We start from the raw sequence: 25432 nt of genomic DNA, 5'->3' as shown, positions 1-25432 counted from the left end.
TCTCCCTGTGTCTCCCTGTGTCTCCCTGTGTCTCCGTGTGTCTCTCTGTGTCTCCCTGTGTCTCCCTGTGTCTCAGGAGGTGACGAGGAAGGTGTACAAGGGCATGCTGGACCTCATGAAGTGCTGTGTCTCTGTGTGTCTCTGTGTGTCTCCCTGTATCTCCCTGTGTCTCCCTGTGTCTCCCTGTGTCTCCGTGTGTCTCTCTGTGTCTCCCTGTGTCTCCCTGTGTCTCCCTGTGTCTCAGGAGGTGACGAGGAAGGTGTACAAGGGCATGCTGGACCTCATGAAGTGCTGTGTCTCTGGCCTGGAGAGTTCCTACGCGAGTTCAGGGGTCGGGGGCATGTCCAGCGTCTTCTCGCTGCTGGAGATCGCGTACACTCACTACTACAGCAAGGGTATGGGGTACTCATAGTACTCATAGAGTACTTACAGAGTACACACACAGCCTACACACACAGCCTACACACACAGCCTACACACACAGCCTACACACACAGCCTACACACAGCCTACACACACAGCCTACACACACAGCCTACACACACAGCCTACACACACAGCCTACACACACAGCCTACACACACAGCCTACACACACAGCCTACACACACAGCCTACACACACAGCCTACACACACAGCCATACACACACAGCCTACACACACAGCCTACACACACAGCCTACACACACAGCCATACACACACAGCCTACACACACAGCCTACACACACAGCCTACACACACAGCCTACACACACAGCCTACACACACAGCCTACACACAGCCTACACACACAGCCTACACACACAGCCTACACACACAGCCTACACACACAGCCTACACACACAGCCTACACACACAGCCTACACACACAGCCTACACACACAGCCTACACACTCAGCCTACACACACAGCCTACACACACAGCCTACACACACAGCCTACACACACAGCCTACACACACAGCCTACACACACAGCCTACACACACACAGCCTACACACACAGCCTACACACACAGCCTACACACACAGCCTACACACACACAGCCTACACACACAGCCTACACACACAGCCTACACACACAGCCTACACACACAGCCTACACACACAGCCTACACACACACAGCCTACACACACAGCCTACACACTCAGCCTACACACACAGCCTACACACACAGCCTACACACAGCCTACACACACACAGCCTACACACACAGCCTACACACACAGCCTACACACACACAGCCTACACACACACAGCCTACACACACAGCCTACACACACAGCCTACACACACACAGCCTACACACACAGCCTACACACACAGCCTACACACACAGCCTACACACACAGCCTACACACACAGCCTACACACACACAGCCTACACACACAGCCTACACACACAGCCTACACACACACAGCCTACACACACACAGCCTACACACAGCCTACACACACACAGCCTACACACAGCCTACACACACACAGCCTACACACACAGCCTACACACACAGCCTACACACACAGCCTACACACACAGCCTACACACACAGCCTACACACACAGCCTACACACAGCCTACACACACAGCCTACACACACAGCCTACACACTCAGCCTACACACACACAGCCTACACACACAGCCTACACACACAGCCTACACACACAGCCTACACACACAGCCTACACACACAGCCTACACACAGCCTACACACACAGCCTACACACACACAGCCTACACACACACAGCCTACACACACAGCCTACACACACAGCCTACACACAGCCTACACACACAGCCTACACACACAGCCTACACACACAGCCTACACACACACAGCCTACACACACAGCCTACACACACACAGCCTACACACACAGCCTACACACTCAGCCTACACACACAGCCTACACACACAGCCTACACACACAGCCTACACACACAGCCTACACACACAGCCTACACACACAGCCTACACACACACAGCCTACACACACAGCCTACACACACAGCCTACACACACAGCCTACACACACAGCCTACACACAGCCTACACACACAGCCTACACACACAGCCTACACACACAGCCTACACACACACAGCCTACACACACACAGCCTACACACACAGCCTACACACACAGCCTACACACACAGCCTACACACACAGCCTACACACACAGCCTACACACTCAGCCTACACACACAGCCTACACACACAGCCTACACACACAGCCTACACACACACAGCCTACACACACAGCCTACACACACAGCCTACACACACAGCCTACACTCAGCCTACACACACACACACAGCCTACACACACAGCCTACACACACAGCCTACACACACACACACAGCCTACACACACAGCCTACACACACAGCCTACACACTCAGCCTACACACAGCCTACACACACAGCCTACACACACAGCCTACACACACAGCCTACACACACACAGCCTACACACACAGCCTACACACACAGCCTACACACACAGCCATACACACACAGCCTACACACACAGCCTACACACACAGCCTACACACACAGCCTACACACACAGCCATACACACACAGCCTACACACAGCCTACACACTCAGCCTACACACACACAGCCTACACACACAGCCTACACACACACAGCCTACACACACAGCCTACACACACAGCCTACACACACAGCCTACACACACAGCCATACACACAGCCTACACACACACAGCCTACACACACAGCCTACACACAGCCTACACACACAGCCTACACACAGCCTACACACACAGCCTACACACACAGCCTACACACAGCCTACACACACAGCCTACACACACAGCCTACACACACAGCCTACACACAGCCTACACACACACAGCCTACACACACACAGCCTACACACACACACACAGCCTACACACACACACACCCTACACACACACACACCCTACACACACAGCCTACACACACACACTACTGCAGCAAGGGTGTTGAGTGGTAGAGTTGTTGTGAGCGTCGCTCCTCCGCCCTCCGCTGTTACTGGAGGGGGTGGCAGGAGCCAGAGCCAGTCCACCTGACCCTCTGGACTGCCGCAGAGATCCAGACGGTACCGGTCCAGCTCCCGATAGAGGAGTGGCAGCCTCTCCTCCGCCCTCCGCTGTTGCTGGAGGGGGTGGCAGGAGCCAGAGCCGGTCCACGCGACCCTCTGGACTGCCGCAGAGATCCAGACGGTACCGGTCCAGCTCCCGACAGAGGAGTGGCAGCCTCTCCTCCGCCCTCCGCTGTTACTGGAGGGGGTGGCAGGAGCCAGAGCCAGTCCACCTGACCCTCTGGACTGCCGCAGAGATCCAGACGGTACCGGTCCAGCTCCCGATAGAGGAGTGGCAGCCTCTCCTCCACCCTCCGCTGTTACTGGAGGGTGGCAGGAGCCAGAGCCGGTCCACCTGACCCTCTGGACTGCCGCAGAGATCCAGACGGTACCGGTCCAGCTCCCGACAGAGGAGTGGCAGCCTCTCCTCCGCCCTCCGCTGTTACTGGAGGGTGGCAGGAGCCAGAGCCGGTCCACGCGACCCTCTGGACTGCCGCAGAGATCCAGACGGTACCGGTCCAGCTCCCGACAGAGGAGTGGGAGCCTCTCCTCCGCCCTCCGCTGTTGCTGGAGGGGGTGGCAGGAGCCAGAGCCGGTCCACGCGACCCTCTGGACTGCCGCAGAGATCCAGGCGGTACCGGTCCAGCTCCCGACAGAGGAGTGGCTGCCTCTCCTCCGCCCTCCGCTGTTACTGGAGGGTGGCAGGAGCCAGAGCCGGTCCACCTGACCCTCTGGACTGCCGCAGAGATCCAGACGGTACCGGTCCAGCTCCCGACAGAGGAGTGGCAGCCTCTCCTCCGCCCTCCGCTGTTACTGGAGGGTGGCAGGAGCCAGAGCCGGTCCACGTGACCTCTGGACTGCCGCAGAGATCCAGGCGGTACCGGTCCAGCTCCCGACAGAGGAGTGGCAGCCTCTCCTCCGCCCTCCGCTGTTACTGGAGGGTGGCAGGAGCCAGAGCCGGTCCACGCGACCCTCTGGACTGCCGCAGAGATCCAGACGGTACCGGTCCAGCTCCCGACAGAGGAGTGGCAGCCTCTCCTCCGCCCTCCGCTGTTACTGGAGGGTGGCAGGAGCCAGAGCCGGTCCACCTGACCCTCTGGACTGCCGCAGAGATCCAGACGGTACCGGTCCAGCTCCCGACAGAGGAGTGGCAGCCTCTCCTCCGCAGGGAGCGTCCGTGCCCCCCTTCTAACCTCTAACCTCTAACCCCTAACCTCTAACCTCTACACCCGTATCCCCCTCTAACCTCTACCCCCCTACACCCGTACCCCCTCTAACCTCTAACCCCCTCTAACCCCTACCCCCCTACCCCCCCACCCCCTCTAACCTCTAACCTCTAACCTCTACCCCCCTACCCCCCTACCCCTCTAACCTCTAACCTCTACCCCCCTTCCCCCCCCCACCCCCCTACCCCCCCACCCCCCCCACCCCTGTCACCAACTCAGAGCCTGAGCGTAAGAAGATTGTTGAAGCGACGACAACAACAACAACAACCGGTGGCGGTGGTGGCGGTGGTGGCGGTGGTGGCGGTAGTGGTGGTGGCTCGGAGTTGGCTCGCTCCAACAACCAGCAACAACCACAACAACTGCAAAAACAACAACAACCACAACAACCACAACAACAGCAACAACTGCCGCCAAAGATACAACTCAGCAGAGCGCCGCCCAAAGGAACGTCCACGCAACAACCACAACAACAACAACAACAACCACAACAACAACCGCAACAACCACCTGGGGGTCCGGTGGTGGGGGGGGCCTCCCCCCCACGAGGGGTGGGGGCCCCGGGGGGCGACTCACGCAGCCTCAAGGAGGAGCAACTCGTGGCCTCCATCGGTCAGTCCACCTCCACCTCCACCTCGTGTAGTCCACCACCTCGTGTAGTCCACCACCTACACACACAACAACAACAACAACAACCGCCATTCGCCACTAAGTGGCGGTGACGTCACCACGACGCTTGTGCCAGGCCATGTGCACCTTGAGGCCACGTGAAGTGTCGAACGCCCGCTGGCAGGAGGTCACGGGGCAGACCCAGGTGCCACGGGTCGACTGACCGAGATGACCGAGATGACTGGCTGATGCACCACCTGTGCCCCCTACTGTGCCAACTTGCTGTGCTTTAGCCACCCGGCGCTCCGCTCGTTGTTGTGAGCGTCGCTCCTCCGCCCTCCGTTGTTGTTGGAGGGCGACTGCCTCCAACTGCCCAGTAGCGTCCTTCACGAGCCTCCTCCACTGAGGCCGATCTTGACACCGCTGGTACCAGTCATCGGCAAGTCCACTCAGCTCCACGTCCTCCTGTACCACATCACTCCATCTCTTCTCTAGCCCGTGCCGCGCCCGTTTAGCCCCCTCGATCCGGCCGAACAAAAGCTGTTTAGGCATGCGGTGGCTGGGCATGCGGGCTACATGACCCAGCCAACGCAGCCTTGCCTGCCGGAGGAGCTCACTGATGGGACTTTGCCCAGATCTTTCAAGGACTTGTGAGCTCCTCACACAATCCAGCCTGGTCAAACCCAGGATGGATCGTAGGCAGGCCAGCCTAAATGTTTCCAACCGGCGAAGATGCTCCACTAGGGGGGTCCACGTTTCGCAAGCGTAGAGAAGGGAGGGAATGACCGTGGCCGAGAAGACCTGAAGCTTCGTGCGGAGCGACAGACCAGGTAGCTTCCACACAGCGTTACGCAACCGATGAAAAGATATTGCCGCTCGACTGATTCGGAGTGAGACCTCTGCTGATAAACTGGAGCTGGTCATGAGCACACTGCCCAGGTATGGGAAACTCTCTACTCTCTCCACAACTGCCCCATCACCGATTGGGAGTTGTGGGGGCGGAGTGCCCGATGGTACAAAATACCCAGGCAGGTGCTTAGTTTTGGTGGGGCTGATGGTAAGGCCCCACCTCTTAGTGGCACACTCCAGCCTCAGCAGCAGCGTCTCCAACTCCTCTTCTGAATGAGCAGCTATTACCAAATCATCGGCATACATAACGTGGTTGACCAATAGGGAGCCATCCCTTGATCGCACCCGGGCGTCGATCAGCCTCCCATTATATCTGTACCAAATGGTAATTCCCCCGGTACAGCTATTGAAGGCTTCACGAACTACGCAGTCGAAATAGATGTTAAATAATGTGGGAGCCAGAGGACATCCCTGTCGCACCCCAAGGTGTACAGGGAAAGGCTCCGACTCCCGGCCACGTAGTTTTACCCGGGCCCGCTCACCATCATGAAGGTCCTTAATGATCGTGAGCAGAGGGTCAGGGACTCCGAAAGCACGAAGAACAACCCAGAGCCCAGTCCTACTGATGGTATCATAGGCCTTGACCAGGTCAATAAAGCAGAGATGTAGGTCTTTTTGGAATTCCCTACACCTCTGCTGTAGCAGACGGACAGAAAATATGGCATCTGTGCAGGACCGCCCTTTCCTGAAACCACATTGGGGCTCCGCAAGCCTCTCCTCAGCATGCCTAGCAAGGCGATGTTGAATAATCCTTGCCAGGACCTTACCCGGCACACTGAGGAGTGAGATGCCCCTGTAGTTGTTACAGTCTGTGCGGTCCCCCTTCTTAAAGAGGGGGACCACCAGGGCATCCTTCCAGTCCTGCGGAACCCGTCCAGTGGTCCAGACTGTTGTTATGATGTCATATAGGGCAGTCTGTGCACAAACGCCACCCTCCCTCAGCATTTCGCCTGGGAGATCATCTCTGCCCGGTGCCTTCCCTGGTCTCAGACTCCGGATCGCCCTCAGTACTTCCTCAACAGCCGGTACCTCAGCCAGCCACTCACAGGGGGTGACCTCTTCCAATATTTGAGGCACCGCAGCCTCAGCAGGGTTATCCCCACTTTGTGCCATGATGTTTTCCTGGCTGAGAGATTTTCCCTCCCCCAGGACCTCACAGAAATGCTCAGCAAATCTGCAAACCTGTTCCTGGGGGTCGGAGATTGGATCACCGTTTTTTCCTCTAATGATGGTAATAGGTGTGGCGCTGCAGGTTACTTTTTTGATGGAGTTAAATAGTGATTTGTGATCGCGGGCCACTGAGGCAGACTCCATCTCCTCAGCAACCCGCGACCACCACCCATCCTTCCTACACACACAGACACACACAGACACACACAGACACACACTGACACACACACACTGACACACACACACAGACACACACACAGACACACACACACACAGACACACACACATACAGACACACACACACTGACACACACACAGACACATACACACACAGACACACACACACTGACACACACACACAGACACACACACCTACACACACACTGACACATACACACAGACACACACACACACACACACTGACACACACACACTGACACACACACACTGACACACACACACAGACACACACACATACAGACACACACACACTGACACACACACAGACACATACACACACAGACACACACACACTGACACACACACACAGACACACACACCTACACACACACTGACACACACACACAGACACACACACACACTGACACACACACACTGACACACACACACTGACACACACACACAGACACACACACATACAGACACACACACACTGACACACACACAGACACATACACACACAGACACACACACACTGACACACACACACAGACACACACACCTACACACACACTGACACACACACACAGACACACACACAGACACACACACACTGACACACACACAGACACACACACCTACACACACACTGACACACACACACAGACACACACACACAGACACACACACATACAGACACACACACACACTGACACACACACACAGACACACACACATACAGACACACACACACTGACACACACACACAGACACACACACATACAGACACACACACACTGACACACACACATACAGACACACACACACACTGACACACACACACTGACACACACACATACAGACACACACACACTGACACACACACACAGACACACACACACACTGACACACACACACTGACACACACACACAGACACACACACATACAGACACACACACACTGACACACACACAGACACATATACACAGACACATACACACACAGACACACACACACTGACACACACAGACACACAGACACACACACACTGACACACACAGACACACACACTGACACACACACACTGACACACACACACTGACACACACACTGACACACACACAGACACATACACACAGACACACACACAGACACACAGACACACACACACAGACACTGACACACACAGACACACACAGACACACACAGACACACAGACACACACACACACTGACACACGACACTACACACACAGACACACACACAGACACACACACAGACACACACACACACAGACACACACAGACACACAGACACACACACACACAGACACTGACACACACACACACACAGACACACACACACAGACACACACAGACACACACAGACACACACACTCAACAACAACAACAACCGCCATTCGCCACTAAGTGGCGGTGACGTCACCACGACGCTTGTGCCAGGCCATGTGCACCTTGAGGCCACGTGAAGTGTCGAACGCCCGCTGGCAGGAGGTCACGGGGCAGACCCAGCAGGTGCCACGGGTCGACTGACCGAGATGACCGAGATGACTGGCTGATGCACCACCTGTGCCCCCCTACTGTGCCAACTTGCTGTGCTTTAGCCACCCGGCGCTCCGCTCGTTGTTGTGAGACACACAGACACACACACACAGACACACACGGACACACACGACACTACACACGTAGAAAGACCCACATCACTAACCCCCGGATCTCTCCCGTGTCTCATTCATACGCTGATGATGATGATGACGCTGCTGATGATGATGATGACGCTGCTGATGATGATGATGATGACGCTGCTGCTGCTGCTTCTTTAGCTCTCTGGGATGGGAAACCTCCATCTTCCAGTAAGACTCCCTCACCCTCCCCCTCACTCGCCCCCTCACCCTCCCTCACCCTCCCTCCCCCTCACTCGCCCCCTCACCCTCCCTCACCCTCCCTCACCCTCCCTCACCCTCCCCCTCACTCTTCCCCTCACCCTCCCTCACCCTCCCTCTCACCCTCCCTCACCCTCCCTCACCCTCACCCTCCCTCTCACCCTCCCTCACCCTCCCCCTCACTCGCCCCCCTCACCCTCCCTCTCACCCTCCCTCACCCTCACCCTCCCTCACCCTCACCTTCCCTCTCACCCTCCCTCACCCTCCCTCACCCTCCCCCTCACCCTCCCTCACCCTCACCCTCCCTCTCACCCTCCCTCACCCTCCCTCACTCTCCCCCTCACCCTCCCTCACCCTCACCCTCACCCTCCCTCTCACCCTCCCTCACTCTCCCCCTCACCCTCACCCTCCCTCTCACCCTCCCTCACCCTCCCTCACCCTCCCTCACCCTCCCCCTCACTCTCCCCCTCACTCTCCCCCTCACCCTCCCTCTCACCCTCCCTCACCCTCCCTCACCCTCCCTCACCCTCCCCCTCACTCTCCCCCTCACTCTCCCCCTCACCCTCCCTCTCACCCTCCCTCTCACCCTCCCTCTCACCCTCCCTCTCACCCTCCCCCTCACTCTCCCCCTCACCCTCCCTCTCACCCTCTCACCCTCCCTCTCACCCTCCCTCACCCTCACCCTCCCTCTTCCCCTAACTCTCCCTCCTCCCTCACTCTCCCCCTAACTCTCCCAAACTCTGGGTTGAGTGCTTGGGTGGGTGGGTTAGTGGGTGGGTGGGTGAGTGGGGTGGGTGGGTGGGTGAGTGAGTGGGTGGGTGGGTGGGTTAGTCGGTGGGTGGGTGGGTGGGTGAGTGAGTGGGTGGGTGGGTGGGTGGGTTAGTGGGTGGGTGGGTGAGTGGGTGGGTGGGTGGGTGGGTGGGTGAGTGGGTGGGTGGGTGGGTGGGTGAGTGGGTGGGTGGGTGGGTGAGTGGGTGGGTGGGTGGGTTAGTCGGTGGGTGGGTGAGTGGGTGGGTGGGTGAGTGGGTGGGTGGGTGAGTGGCTGAGTGGCTGAGTGGGTGGGTGGATGGGTGAGTGGGTGGGTGGGTGGGTGGGTGGGTGGGTGAGTGGGTGGGTGGGTGAGTGGGTGGGTGGGTGGGTGGCTGAGGGGGTGGGTGGGTGAGTGGGTCGGTGGGTGGGTTGATGGGTGGGTGAGTGAGTGGGTGGGTGAGTGGGTGGGTGGGTTGATGGGTGGGTGAGTGAGTGGGTGGGTGGGTGGGTTGATGGGTGGGTGAGTGAGTGGGTGGGTGGGTTGATGGGTGGGTGAGTGAGTGGGTGGGTGAGTGGGTGGGTGGGTGGGTGAGTGGGTGGGTGGGTGGGTGGGTGGGTGAGTGGGTGGGTGAGTGACTGAGTGGGTGGGTGGGTAGGTGAGTGGGTGGGGTGGGTGAGTGGGTGGGTGGGTGGGTGGGTGGGTGGGTGGGTGGGTGAGTGAGTGGGTGAGTGGGTGGGTGGGTGGGTGGGTGAGTGGGTGGGTGGGTGGGTGGGTGAGTGGGTGGGTGGGTGGGTGAGTGGGTGGGTGGGTGGGTGAGTGGGTGGGTGGGTGGGTGAGTGGGTGGGTGGGTGGGTGGGTGAGTGGGTGGGTGGGTGGGTGAGTGGGTGGGTGGGTGAGTGAGTGGGTGGGTGAGTGAGTGAGGGGGTAAGTGGGTGGGTAGGTGAGTGGGTCGCTGAGTGGTTGGGTGGGTGAGTGAGCGGATGACTGAGTGGTGTGTGGGTGAGTGAGTGGGTGAGTGAGTGAGTGGGTGAGTGGGTGAGTGAGTGAGTGGGTGAGTAAGTGGGTGGGTGGGTGGGTGAGTGAGTGAGGGGGTAAGTGGGTGGGTGGGTGAGTGGGTGGCTGAGTGAGTGGGTGGGTGAGTGAGTGAGTGAGTGGTTGGGTGGGTGGGTGAGTGAGTGGGTGAGTGGGTGAGTGAGTGGATGGGTGGTTGGGTGGGTGAGTGGGTGGCTGAGTGAGTGGGTGGGTGGGTTGCTGAGTGGTTGGGTGGGTGAGTGGGTGGCTGAGTGGTTGGGTGGGTGAGTGGGTGGTTGGGTGGGTGGGTGGGTGAGTGAGTGGGGGGGGTAAGTGGGTGGGTGGGTGAGTGGGTGGGTGAGTGGGTGGCTGAGTGAGTGGGTGGGTGGGTCGCTGAGTGGTTGGGTGGGTGAGTGAGCGGATGACTGAGTGGTGTGTGGGTGATGTGGTGTGTGGTGGTGACGTTCCAGGCCCAGAGGGAGGTGGTGGTGAGGATGGTGAGGAGGAGGTGGTGAGGGGTGAGGAGGGTGAGGAGGCGGGTGGTGAGGGGTGAGGAGGGTGAGGAGGTGGTGGTGAGGGGTGAGGAGGGTGATGTGGTGTGTGGTGGTGACGTTCCAGGCCCAGAGGGAGGTGGTGGTGAGGATGGTGAGGAGGCGGGTGGTGAGGGGTGAGGAGGGTGAGGAGGTGGTGGTGAGGAATCGCCCGGCCCTCATCCGCTCCAGCAGCCAGGAATCGGAGAGCAACACCATGGTGAGCTGATGATGATGTTGCTGATGATGGTGGTGGTGATGGTGGTGATGGTGGTGGTGGTGGTGATGGTGGTGGTGATGGTGGTGGTGGTGGTGATGATGATGGTGGTGATGGTGGTGATGATGGTGATGATGGTGGTGATGTTGGTGGTGATGTTGGTGATGGTGGTGGTGATGGTGGTGATGGTGATGATGGTGGTGATGGTGGTGATGGTGATGATGGTGATGATGGTGGTGATGGTGGTGATGATGGTGATGATGGTGGTGATGTTGGTGATGGTGGTGATGATGGTGGTGATGGTGATGATGGTGGTGATGTTGGTGATGGTGGTGGTGATGGTGGTGATGATGGTGGTGATGGTGGTGATGATGGTGATGATGATGGTGGTGATGGTGATGATGATGATGGTGGTGATGGTGGTGATGGTGGTGATGGTGATGATGTTGCTGATGATGATGATGCTGATGATGATGCTGATGATGATGCTGATGCTGCTGCTGCTGCTGATGATGATGATGTTGCTGCTGATGATGCTGATGATGCTGATGATGATGTTGCTGCTGATGATGCTGATGATGCTGATGCTGCTGCTGATGATGATGATGATGTTGCTGCTGATGATGCTGATGATGCTGCTGCTGATGTTGCTGATGATGATGCTGATGATGCTGATGATGATGTTGCTAATGATGATGATGTTGCTGATGATGCTGCTGATGATGCTGCTGATGATGCTGATGATGATGTTGCTGATGATGATGCTGATGATGATGCTGATGATGCTGATGATGATGATGCTGATGATGTTGCTGATGATGCTGATGATGCTGCTGCTGATGATGATGATGTTGCTGATGATGTTGCTAATGATGATGATGATGTTGCTGATGATGCTGATGATGATGCTGATGATGCTGATGATGATGATGCTGATGATGTTGCTGATGATGATGATGATGTTGCTGATGATGCTGATGATGATGTTGCTAATGATGATGATGATGTTGCTGATGATGCTGATGATGCTGATGATGCTGATGATGATGTTGCTGATGATGATGATGATGATGCTGATGATGATGATGATGATGCTAATGATGATGCTGATGATGATGTTGCTGATGATGATGATGATGATGCTGCTGCTGATGATGCTGATGATGTTGCTGATGATGATGATGATGATGATGCTGCTGCTGATGATGCTGATGATGTTGCTGATGATGATGATGATGATGTTGCTGATGATGATGATGATGATGCTGATGATGATGATGATGATGCTAATGATGATGCTGATGATGATGTTGCTGATGATGATGATGATGCTGCTGCTGATGATGCTGATGATGTTGCTGATGATGATGATGATGCTGATGATGATGATGCTGATGATGACGATGTTGGTGACGTCACAGCTCTCCTCTAGCTCTGGAGAGACTCTGGGCGCTGACTCCGACTGCAGCAGTCAAGGGGGTCAAGGGGAGGGGCTTGGGGGTCAAGGGGAGGGGCCTGTGGGGGGTCAAGGGGAGGGGCTTAGGGGTCAAGGGGAGGGGCCTGTGGGGGGTCAAGGGGTGGGGCCCGTGGGGGGGGGTCGAGGGGGGGCGGGGCCTGCCGGGGTCACGACCCCTGGCTTCAGGTCGACCTTGTCGGACGGCGACCTCCACACTGGTGCTCTGGTGAGCAGCGTCATCATCATCAGCAGCATCATCAGCAGCATCAGCAACATCATCATCATCATCAGCAGCATCATCAGCATCAGCAGCATCATCATCAGCAGCATCATCATCAGCATCATCAGCAGCATCATCATCAGCAACATCATCATCAGCATCATCATTAGCAGCATCATCATCATCAGCAGCATCAGCAACATCATCATCAGCATCATCATCAGCAGCATCATCATCAGCAGCATCATCATCATCAGCATCATCATCAGCAGCATCATCATCATCAGCAACATCATCATCATCATCAGCAACATCATCAGCAGCAGCATCATCATCAGCAACATCATCAGCAGCATCATCATCATCAGCGGCATCATCATCAGCATCATCATCAGCAGCAGCATCATCATCATCATCATCAGCAGCAGCATCATCAGCATCATCATCAGCAGCAGCATCATCATCAGCAGCATCATCATCATCATCAGCGGCATCATCATCAGCATCATCATCAGCAGCATCATCATCAGCGGCATCATCATCAGCATCATCATCAGCAGCAGCATCATCAGCAACATCATCAGCAGCATCATCAGCAGCATCATCATCAGCATCATCATCAGCAACATCATCATCAGCAGCAACATCATCATCAGCAACATCATCAGCAGCAACATCATCATCATCAGCAGCAACATCATCATCATCAGCAGCAGCATCATCAGCAACATCATCATCAGCAACATCATCATCAGCAGCATCATCATCAGCATCATCATCAGCAACATCATCATCATCAGCAACATCATCATCAGCAGCAACATCATCATCAGCAACATCATCAGCAGCAACATCATCATCAGCAGCAGCAACATCATCATCATCAGCAGCATCATCATCAGCAACATCATCATCATCATCAGCAGCATCAGCATCATCATCAGCAACATCATCATCAGCATCATCATCAGCAGCATCATCATCAGCAACATCATCATCAGCAGCAACATCATCATCAGCAGCAGCATCATCAGCATCATCATCATCAGCAGCATCATCATCATCATCAGCAGCATCAGCATCATCATCAGCAGCATCAGCAGCATCATCATCAGCATCATCATCAGCAGCATCATCAGCAACATCAGCAACATCATCAGCAGCATCATCATCAGCATCATCAGCAGCATCATCATCAGCAGCATCATCATCAGCATCATCATCAGCAACATCATCATCAGCAACATCATCAGCAGCAACATCATCATCATCAGCAGCAACATCATCATCAGCAGCAGCATCATCAGCAACATCATCATCAGCAACATCATCATCAGCAGCATCATCATCAGCATCATCATCAGCAACATCATCATCATCAGCAACATCATCATCAGCAGCAACATCATCATCAGCAACATCATCAGCAGCAACATCATCAGCAGCAGCAGCAACATCATCATCATCAGCAGCATCATCATCAGCAACATCATCATCATCATCAGCAGCATCAGCATCATCAGCAGCAACATCATCATCAGCATCATCATCAGCAGCATCATCATCAGCAACATCATCATCAGCAGCAACATCATCATCAGCAGCAGCATCATCAGCATCATCATCAGCAGCATCATCATCATCATCAGCAGCATCAGCATCATCATCAGCAGCATCAGCAGCATCATCATCATCATCAGCATCATCATCAGCAGCATCATCAGCAACATCAGCAACATCATCAGCAGCATCATCATCAGCATCATCATCAGCATCATCATCATCAGCATCATCATCAGCAGCATCATCAGCAACATCAGCAACATCATCAGCAGCATCATCATCAGCATCATCATCATCAGCATCATCAGCATCATCATCAGCAACATCATCATCATGATGATGACATCATCATCATGATGATGATGTTCAGTAAAGTTGAATAATGTTGATGTTGTTGATGATGTTGATGTTGTTGGTGGTGTTGTTGTTGCTGTTGTTGATGATGTTGATGATGTTGTTGATTTTGTTGATGATGTTGATGTTGTTGGTGGTGTTGTTGTTGATGCTGCTGTTGTTGATGATGTTGATGATGTTGTTGATGTTGTTGATGTTGTTGTTGATGTTGTTGATGTTGTTGTTGCTGTTGTTGTTGTTGATGTTGTTGATGTTGTTGATGTTGTTGATGTTGTTGTTGTTGATGTTGTTGATGTTGTTGTTGATGTTGTTGATGTTGTTGCTGTTGTTGATGTTGTTGTTGTTGATGTTGTTGATGTTGTTGATGTTGTTGATGTTGTTGTTGTTGATGTTGTTGATGTTGTTGATGATGTTGTTGTTGATGATGTTGTTGTTGTTGATGTTGTTGATGTTGTTGATGTTGATGTTGATGTTGTTGATGATGATGTTGTTGTTGATGTTGTTGATGTTGTTGATGTTGTTGATGTTGTTGATGTTGGTGTTGATGTTGTTGTTGATGTTGTTGTTAATGTTGTTGTTGATGTTGTTGTTGATGTTGTTGTTGATGTTGTTGATGTTGTTGTTGATGTTGTTGATGTTGTTGATGTTGTTGTTGACGTGGAGGTGTCGGTGATGGGACTGGGTGGAGCTGAGCTGCGGGACCGCGACGCCACCAGAGTCTACCTCTACGAGGGCCTCCTGGGTACATCAACAACATCAACATCACCAACATCATCAACATCATCAACATCACTACATCAACATCTACATCATCATCATCATCAACACCAGAGTCTACCTCTACGAGGGCCTCCTGGGTACATCAACAACATCAACATCAACATCACCAACATCATCAACATCATCAACATCACTACATCAACATCTACATCATCATCATCATCAACACCAGAGTCTACCTCTACGAGGGCCTCCTGGGTACATCAACAACATCAACATCACCATCACCAACATCATCAACAACATCAACATCACTACATCAACATCTACATCATCATCATCATCAACACCAGAGTCTACCTCTACGAGGGCCTCCTGGGTACATCAACAACATCAACATCAACATCACCAACATCATCAACATCATCAACATCACTACATCAACATCTACATCATCATCAACACCAGAGTCTACCTCTACGAGGGCCTCCTGGGTACATCAACAACATCAACATCAACACCATCACTACCTACATCACCAACATCTACATCACCTACAACAACACCTACATCATCATCAACATCACTACATCAACATCTACATCAACATCATCAACATCATCAACACCATCATCATCTACATCAACAACATCAACATCAACAACATCTACATCACACATCACCATCAACACCATCACTACCTACATCACCATCACCTACATCACCATCTACATCATCACCATCACCTACATCATCAACACCTACATCATCATCATCAACATCACCAACATCACCAACATCACCAACATCATCAACATCATCAACATCACCTACATCAACATCATCAACATCAACAACATCAACATCACCAACATCACCTACATCAACATCACCTACATCACTACCAACACCATCACCAACATCACCATCACCAACATCACCAACATCATCACCGTCACCACCATCATCACCACCACCATCACTACCATCACCACCACTACCTACATCAACATCATCTACATCATCATCATCATCACCACCATCACTACCATCACTACCATCAACATCATCACCATCACCACCATCAACACCACCTACATCACCACCACCATCACCACCATCATCACCACCACCATCACTACCATCACCACCACTACCTACATCAACATCATCTACATCATCATCATCATCATCACCACCATCACTACCATCACTACCATCAACATCATCACCAACACCATCAACACCACCTACATCACTACCATCAACATCATCACCATCACCACCACCACCATCATCACCATCACTACCATCACCACCACCACCATCACCACCATCACCATCACCACCATCACCACCATCACCTTCTCGCTTCTTTTTTAACCCTTTTTCTGTCAACTTTTCTCTCCTCACTTCCCTGTGTCTATGTGTGTCTCTGTGTCTCTGTCTCTCTATCTCTGTGTCTCCCTGTGTCTCTCTGTCTGTGTCTCTATCCCCTGACCTTCTGTCTCCCTGTGTCTCGGTGTCTCCCTGTCCTCCAATATTGTTGCCTGTGTCCGTGTGTCTCCGTGTCCCCGTGTCTCCGTGTCTCCCCGTGTCTCCGTGTGTCTCCCCATGTCTCCCCGTGTCCCCGTGTCCCCGTGTCCCCGTGTCTCCGTGTCCCCGTGTGTCTCCGTGTCCCCGTGTCTTCGTGTCTCCCCGTGTCCCCGTGTCCCCGTGTCCCCGTGTCTCCGTGTCCCCGTGTCTCCGTGTCTCCCCATGTCTCCCCGTGTCCCCGTGTCTCCGTGTCCCCGTGTCCCCGTGTCCCCGTGTCCCCGTGTCCCCGTGTCCCCGTGTCCCCGTGTCCCCGTGTCTCCGTGTCTCCGTGTCCCCGTGTCCCCGTGTCTCCGTGTCCCCGTGTCCCCGTGTCCCCGTGTCTCCGTGTCCCCGTGTGTCTCCGTGTCCCCGTGTCCCCGTGTCCCCGTGTCCCCGTGTCCCCGTGTCCCCGTGTCCCCGTGTCTCCGTGTCTCCGTGTCCCCGTGTCCCCGTGTCTCCGTGTCCCCGTGTCCCCGTGTCCCCGTGTCTCCGTGTCCCCGTGTGTCTCCGTGTCCCCGTGTCCCCGTGTCTCCGTGTCCCCGTGTCCCCGTGTCTCCGTGTCCCCGTGTCCCCGTGTCCCCGTGTCCCCGTGTCCCCGTGTCCCCGTGTCCCCGTGTCTCCGTGTCTCCGTGTCCCCGTGTCCCCGTGTCTCCGTGTCCCCGTGTCCCCGTGTCCCCGTGTCTCCGTGTCCCCGTGTGTCTCCGTGTCCCCGTGTCCCCGTGTCCCCGTGTCTCCGTGTCCCCGTGTCCCCGTGTCCCCGTGTCCCCGTGTCCCCGTGTCTCCGTGTCCCCGTGTCCCCGTGTCCCCGTGTCTCTGTGTCCCCGTGTCCCCGTGTCCCCGTGTCTCCGTGTCTTCGTGTCCCCGTGTCCCCGTGTCTCTGTGTCCCCGTGTCCCCGTGTCCCCGTGTCCCCGTGTCCCCGTGTCTCCGTGTCTCCCCGTGTCCCCGTGTCCCCGTGTCCCCGTGTCCCCGTGTCTCCGTGTCTCCCCGTGTCCCCGTGTCTCCGTGTCTCCGTGTCCCCGTGTCTCCGTGTTTCCGTGTCCCCGTGTCCCCGTGTCCCCGTGTCCCCGTGTCCCCGTGTGTCTCCGTGTCCCCGTGTCCCCGTGTCTCCGTGTCCCCGTGTCCCCGTGTCCCCGTGTCTCCGTGTCCCCGTGTCCCCGTGTCCCCGTGTCTCCGTGTCCCCGTGTCCCCGTGTCCCCGTGTCTCTGTGTCCCCGTGTCCCCGTGTCCCCGTGTCTCCGTGTCTTCGTGTCCCCGTGTGTCCCCGTGTCTCCGTGTCCCCGTGTCCCCGTGTCCCCGTGTCCCCGTGTCTCCGTGTCCCCGTGTCCCCGTGTCTCCGTGTCTCCGTGTCCCCGTGTCCCCGTGTCCCCGTGTCTCTGTGTCCCCGTGTCCCCGTGTCCCCGTGTCTCCGTGTCTTCGTGTCCCCCCGTGTCTCCGTGTCCCCGTGTCCCCGTGTCCCCGTGTCCCCGTGTCCCCGTGTCTCCGTGTCCCCGTGTCTCCGTGTCCCCGTGTCTCCGTGTCCCCGTGTCTCCGTGTCCCCGTGTCCCCGTGTCTCCGTGTCTCCGTGTCCCCGTGTCCCCGTGTCTCCGTGTCCCCGTGTCTCCGTGTCCCCGTGTCTCCGTGTCCCCGTGTCCCCGTGTCCCCGTGTCTCCGTGTCTCCGTGTCCCCGTGTCCCCGTGTCCCCGTGTCCCCGTGTCCCCGTGTCTCTGTGTCCCCGTGTCCCCGTGTCCCCGTGTCTCCGTGTCTTCGTGTCCCCCCGTGTCTCCGTGTCCCCGTGTCCCCGTGTCCCCGTGTCCCCGTGTCCCCGTGTCTCCGTGTCCCCGTGTCTCCGTGTCCCCGTGTCTCCGTGTCCCCGTGTCTCCGTGTCCCCGTGTCCCCGTGTCTCCGTGTCTCCGTGTCCCCGTGTCCCCGTGTCTCCGTGTCCCCGTGTCTCCGTGTCCCCGTGTCTCCGTGTCCCCGTGTCCCCGTGTCCCCGTGTCTCCGTGTCTCCGTGTCCCCGTGTCCCCGTGTCTCCGTGTCCCCGTGTCTCCGTGTCCCCGTGTCTCCGTGTCCCCGTGTCTCCGTGTCCCCGTGTCTCCGTGTCCCCGTGTCTCCGTGTCCCCGTGTCTCCGTGTCTCCGCGTCTCCGTGTCTCCGTGTCCCCGTGTCTCCGTGTCTCCGTGTCCCCGTGTCTCCGTGTCCCCGTGTCTCCGTGTCTCCGTGTCCCCGTGTCTCCGTGTCCCCGTGTCTCCGTGTCTCCGTGTCCCCGTGTCTCCGTGTCCCCGTGTCTCCGTGTCCCCGTGTCTCCGTGTCTCCGTGTCCCCGTGTCTCCGTGTCTCCGTGTCCCCGTGTCTCCGTGTCTCCGTGTCTCCGTGTCCCCGTGTCTCCGTGTCCCCGTGTCTCCGTGTCCCCGTGTCTCCGTGTCTCCGTGTCTCCGTGTCTCTGTGTCTCCCCGTGTCTCCGTGTCCCCGTGTGTCCCCGTGTCTCTCTGTCTCCCCGTGTGTCCCCGTGTCTCTGTGTCTCCCCGTGTCTCTGTGTCTCCGTGTCTCCCCGTGTCTCCGTGTCCCCGTGTGTCCCCGTGTCTCTGTGTCTCCGTGTCTCCGTGTCCCCTTCTCCCCGTGTCTCTGTGTGTCTCCGTGTCCCCGTGTGTCTCCGTGTCTCCCCGTGTCTCCGTGTCTCCCCGTGTCTCCGTGTCCCCGTGTCCCCGTGTCTCCGTGTCTCCGTGTCTCTGTGTCTCCCCGTGTCTCCGTGTCCCCGTGTGTCCCCGTGTCTCTGTGTCTCCCCGTGTCTCCGTGTCTCCGTGTCTCCGTGTCCCCGTGTGTCCGTGTCTCCCCGTCTCTGTGTCTCCCCGTGTCTCTGTGGCCCCGTGTGTCTCCGTGTCTCCGTGTCTCTGTGTCTCCGTGTCCCCGTGTCTCCGTGTCTCCGTGTCTCCGTGTCTCTGTGTCTCCCCGTGTCTCCGTGTCTCTGTGTCTCCGTGTCCCCGTGTGTCCCCGTGTCTCCGTGTCCCCGTGTCTCTGTGTCCCCGTGTCTCCCTGTCCCCGTGTCTCTGTGTCCCCGTGTCTCTGTGTCTCCGTGTCTCTGTGTCTCCCCGTGTCTCCGTGTCCCCGTGTCTCTGTGTCCCCGTGTCTCCCTGTCCCCGTGTCTCTGTGTCCCCGTGTCTCTGTGTCTCCGTGTCTCCGCGTCTCAGGGAGAGATCGCTTCTCCGTGTGGGACCAGTTGGAGGAGGCTGCCATGGAAACATTCTCTCTGAGTAACCACATTTTCGTAGCAACCGTTTCCACGGACACCGCTGCTAGGATACCGTTTACCATGGCAACCGATGATGCGGCCAAACCATGGCGACTGTTACCGTGGCAACCGATGATACGGCCAGGCCATAGCGACCGTTACCGTGACAACTGATGATACGTGGAGGCCGTAGGAACTGTTACCCTCCCCCGTTGCTAGGATACCGTTACCATGGTAACGATTATTTTTCTTGCGGTGCCCGTACTTTGTGTGTACTGTGACTTTGTGTTGCATGCTGTGTGTGTAGTGACTTTGTGTGTGTTGTGACTTTGTGTGTGTAGTGACTTTGTGTTGCATGCTGTGTGTGTAGTGACTTTGTGTGTGTAGTGACTTTGTGTTGCATGCTGTGTGTGTTGTGACTGTGTGTGTGTAGTGACTTTGTGTGTGTAGTGGCTTTGTGTTGCATGCTGTGTGTGTAGTGACTTTGTGTGTGTAGTGGCTTTGTGTTGCATGCTGTGTGTGTTGTGACTGTGTGTGTGTAGTGGCTTTGTGTTGCATGCTGTGTGTGTTGTGACTGTGTGTGTGTTGTGACTTTGTGTTGCATGCTGTGTGTGTAGTGACTTTGTGTGTGTAGTGACTTTGTGTGTGTAGTGACTTTGTGTTGCATGCTGTGTGTGTAGTGACTTTGTGTGTGTAGTGGCTTTGTGTTGCATGCTGTGTGTGTTGTGACTGTGTGTGTGTAGTGACTTTGTGTGTGTAGTGGCTTTGTGTGTGTAGTGACTTTGTGTTGCATGCTGTGTGTGTAGTGACTTTGTGTTGCATGCTGTGTGTGTTGTGACTTTGTGTGTGTAGTGACTTTGTGTGTGTAGTGACTTTGTGTGTGTAGTGGCTTTGTGTTGCATGCTGTGTGTGTAGTGACTTTGTGTGTGTAGTGACTTTGTGTGTGTAGTGACTTTGTGTGTGTTGTGACTGTGTGTGTGTAGTGACTTTGTGTTGCATGCTGTGTGTGTTGTGACTTTGTGTGTGTTGTGACTGTGTGTGTGTAGTGACTTTGTGTTGCATGCTGTGTGTGTTGTGACTGTGTGTGTTGTGACTTTGTGTGTGTTGTGACTGTGTGTGTTGTGACTTTGTGTGTAGTGGCTTTGTGTTGCATGCTGTGTGTGTAGTGACTTTGTGTGTGAGTGAGTAGTGTCTATTATATTGATGAGTGAGTTGTGGTGAGTGAGTGGGTGGGTGGGTGAGTGGGTGAGCGAGTGGGTGGGTGAGTGGGTGAGCGAGTGAGTGGGTGGGTGAGTGCATGAGTGGGTGAGTGAGTGAGTGGGTGAGTGGGTGAGCTAGTGAGTGGGTGAGTGAGTGAGTGGGTGGGTGAGTGGGTGAGCGAGTGAGTGGGTGAGTGGGTGAGTGGGTGAGTGAGTGAGTGAGCGAGTGGGTGAGTGAGTGAGTGAGCGAGTGAGTGAGCGAGTGAGTGAGTGGGTGGGTGGGTGAGTGAGTGAGTGAGTGGGTGGGTGGGTGGGTGAGTGAGTGAGTGGGTGAGTGAGTTGGTGAGTGAGTGAGTGGTGAGTGAGTTGGTGAGTGAGCGAGTGAGCGAGTTGGTGAGTGAGTGAGTTGGTGAGTGAGTTGGTGAGTGAGTGAGTGGGTGGGTGAGTGAGTGGCTGAGTGAGTGAGTGGTGAGTGAGTTGGTGAGTGAGCGAGTGAGCGAGTTGGTGAGTGAGTGAGTTGGTGAGTGAGTGAGTTGGTGAGTGAGTGAGTGGGTGAGTGAGTGGGTGAGTGAGTGGGTGGTTGAGTGAGTGGGTGAGTGAGCGAGTGAGTGAGTCGGTGGGTGGGTGAGCGAGTGAGTGGGTGGGTGAGTGAGTGAGTGAGTGGGTGGGTGGGTGGGTGAGTGGGTGAGTGGGTGAGTGAGTGAGTGAGTGGGTGAGTGGGTGAGGTGAGTGGGTGGGTAAGTGAGTGGGTGGGTGAGTGGGTGGGTGGGTGAGTGGGTGGGTGGGTGGGTGGGTGAGTGGGTGGGTGGGTGAGTGGGTGGGTGGGTGAGTGGGTGGGTGGGTGAGTGGGTGAGTGAGTGAGTGAGTGGGTGAGTGAGTGAGTGAGTGGGTGGGTGGGTGAGTGAGTGAGTGGTAAGTGAGTGTGTGAGTGAGTGAGTGGTAAGTGAGTGTGTGAGTGAGTTGGTGAGTGAGTTGGTGAGTAAGTGAGCGAGCGAGTGAGTGAGCGAGCGAGTTGGCGAGCGAGCGAGTGAGTAAGTGGTGAGTGAGTTGGTGAGTGAGTGGTGAGTGAGTGGTGAGTGAGTTGGTGAGTGAGTGAGCGAGTTGGCGAGCGAGCGAGTGAGTAAGTGGTGAGTGAGTTGGTGAGTAAGTGGTGAGTGAGTGGTGAGTGAGTTGGTGAGTGAGTGAGCGAGCGAGCGAGTGAGTAAGTGGTGAGTGAGTTGGTGAGTGAGTGGTGAGTGAGTGGGTGAGTAAGTGGTGAGTGAGTGGGTGAGTGAGTGGTGAGTGAGTGGGTGAGTGAGTGAGTGAGTGAGCGAGCGAGCGAGCGAGTGAGTAAGTGGTGAGTGAGTTGGTGAGTGAGTGGTGAGTGAGTTGGTGAGTGAGTTGGTGAGTGAGTGAGCGAGCGAGCGAGTGAGTAAGTGGTGAGTGAGTTGGTGAGTGAGTGGTGAGTGAGTGGGTGAGTAAGTGGTGAGTGAGTGGGTGAGTGAGTGGTGAGTGAGTGGGTGAGTAAGTGGTGAGTGAGTGGTGAGTAAGTGGTGAGTGAGTGGGTGAGTAAGTGGTGAGTGAGTGGTGAGTGAGTGGTGAGTGAGTGGGTGAGTGAGTGGTGAGTAAGTGGTGAGTGAGTGGGTGAGTAAGTGGTGAGTGAGTGGTGAGTGAGTGGTGAGTGAGTGGGTGAGTGAGTGGTGAGTGAGTGGGTGAGTGAGTGGTGAGTGAGTGGTGAGTGAGTGGTGAGTGAGTGGTGAGTGAGTGGGTGAGTGAGTGGTGAGTGAGTGGTGAGTGAGTGGTGAGTGAGTGGTGAGTGAGTGGGTGTGTAAGTGGTGAGTGAGTTGGTGAGTGAGTGGGTGAGTGAGTGGTGAGTGAGTGGTGAGTGAGTGGTGAGTGAGTGGTGAGTGAGTGGGTGAGTAAGTGGTGAGTGAGTGGGTGAGTGAGTTGGTGAGCGAGCGAGTGAGTAAGTGGTGAGTGAGTTGGTGAGTGAGTGGTGAGTGAGTGGTGAGTGAGTTGGTGAGTAAGTGGTGAGTGAGTGGGTGAGTGAGTGGGTGAGTGAGTGGGTGAGTAAGTGGTGAGTGAGTTGGTGAGTGAGTGGTGAGTGAGTGGGTGAGTGAGTTGGTGAGCGAGCGAGTGAGTAAGTGGTGAGTGAGTTGGTGAGTGAGTGGGTGAGTGAGTGGGTGAGTGAGTGGGTGAGTGAGTGGGTGAGTGAGTGGTGAGTAAGTGGTGAGTGAGTGGGTGAGTAAGTGGTGAGTGAGTGGGTGAGTGAGTGGGTGAGTGAGTGGGTGAGTAAGTGGTGAGTGAGTTGGTGAGTGAGTTGGTGAGCGAGCGAGTGAGTAAGTGGTGAGTGAGTTGGTGAGTGAGTGGGTGAGTGAGTTGGTGGGTGAGTGAGTGAGTGAGTGGGTGAGTGAGTGGTGAGTGAGTGGGTGAGTGAGTGGTGAGTGAGTGGGTGAGTAAGTGGTGAGTGAGTTGGTGAGTGAGTGGGTGAGTGAGTGGGTGAGTGAGTGGGTGAGTGAGTGGGTGAGTGAGTGGTGAGTGAGTGGGTGGGTGAGTGAGTGGGTGAGTAAGTGGTGAGTGAGTGGGTGAGTGAGTGGTGAGTGAGTGGCGAGCGAGCGAGTGAGTGAGTTGGTGAGTGAGTGGGTGAGTGAGTGGGTGAGTGAGTGGTGAGTGAGTGAGTGGGTGAGTGAGTGGGTGAGTAAGTGGTGAGTGAGTGGTGAGTGAGTGGGTGAGTAAGTGGTGAGTGTGCCCCCCCAGGTAAGGAGCGCTCCACGCTGTGGGACCAAGCGGCATTCTGGGAAGCGGCCTTCCTGGACGCCGTCGCTCAGGAGAGGGAGGCTCTGGGGATGGACAGAGGCCTTCGCGACATGATGGAGCGGTGAGCTCACCACTCACCACCACTCACCACCACTCACCACCATCGCTCACCGCCACCACCACCACTCACCACCACTCACCACTGCCTCTGCTCATCACCACCACTCACCACCACCACTCACCACCACTCACCACTGCCTCTGCTCACCACCACCACTCACCACCACTCACCACCACTCACCACCACCACTCACCACCACTCACCACCACTCACCACCACCACTCACCACCACTCACCACCACTCACCACCACTCACCACCATCGCTCACCGCCACTCACCACCACTCACCACCACTCACCACCACTCACCACCACCACTCACCACCACTCACCACCACCACTCACCACCACTCACCACCACCACTCACCACCACTCACCACCACTCACCACCACTCACCACCACCACTCACCACCACTCACCACCACCACTCACCACCACTCACCACCGCCACTCACCACCACTCACCACCACTCACCACCACTCACCACCACCACTCACCACCACTCACCACCACCACTCACCACCACTCACCACCACCACTCACCACCACTCACAACCACTCACCACCACCACTCACCACCACTCACCACCACCACTCACCACCACTCACCACCACTCACCACCACTCACCACCACCACTCACCACCACTCACCACCACCACTCACCACCACTCACCACCACCA

The 25432-nt window shown here is 55.8% G+C and overlaps 1 protein-coding gene across 1 annotated transcript; it reads left to right on the top strand.

Moving 5' to 3' along the window:
* The first annotated feature begins 249 nt into the window (after positions 1-249).
* LOC144954514 (uncharacterized) lies at positions 250-13087 on the top strand. The gene is made up of 4 exons (XM_078884987.1): positions 250-395; positions 4541-4930; positions 11471-11602; positions 13021-13087. The coding sequence occupies exons 1-3, from the start codon at positions 272-274 to the stop codon at positions 11521-11523; spliced, it is 567 nt and encodes a 188-aa protein (XP_078741113.1). The 5' UTR covers positions 250-271; the 3' UTR covers positions 11524-11602; positions 13021-13087.
* The last annotated feature ends 12345 nt before the right edge of the window (positions 13088-25432 follow it).

This window comes from Lampetra fluviatilis, unplaced genomic scaffold (assembly GCF_964198595.1).
Source record: "Lampetra fluviatilis unplaced genomic scaffold, kcLamFluv1.1 SCAFFOLD_881, whole genome shotgun sequence".
NCBI classification, from domain to species: Eukaryota; Metazoa; Chordata; class Hyperoartia; order Petromyzontiformes; family Petromyzontidae; genus Lampetra; species Lampetra fluviatilis.
The sequence above is the reverse complement of the archived record's forward strand: the minus strand, read 5'-3'. Positions and strand labels throughout refer to the sequence as shown.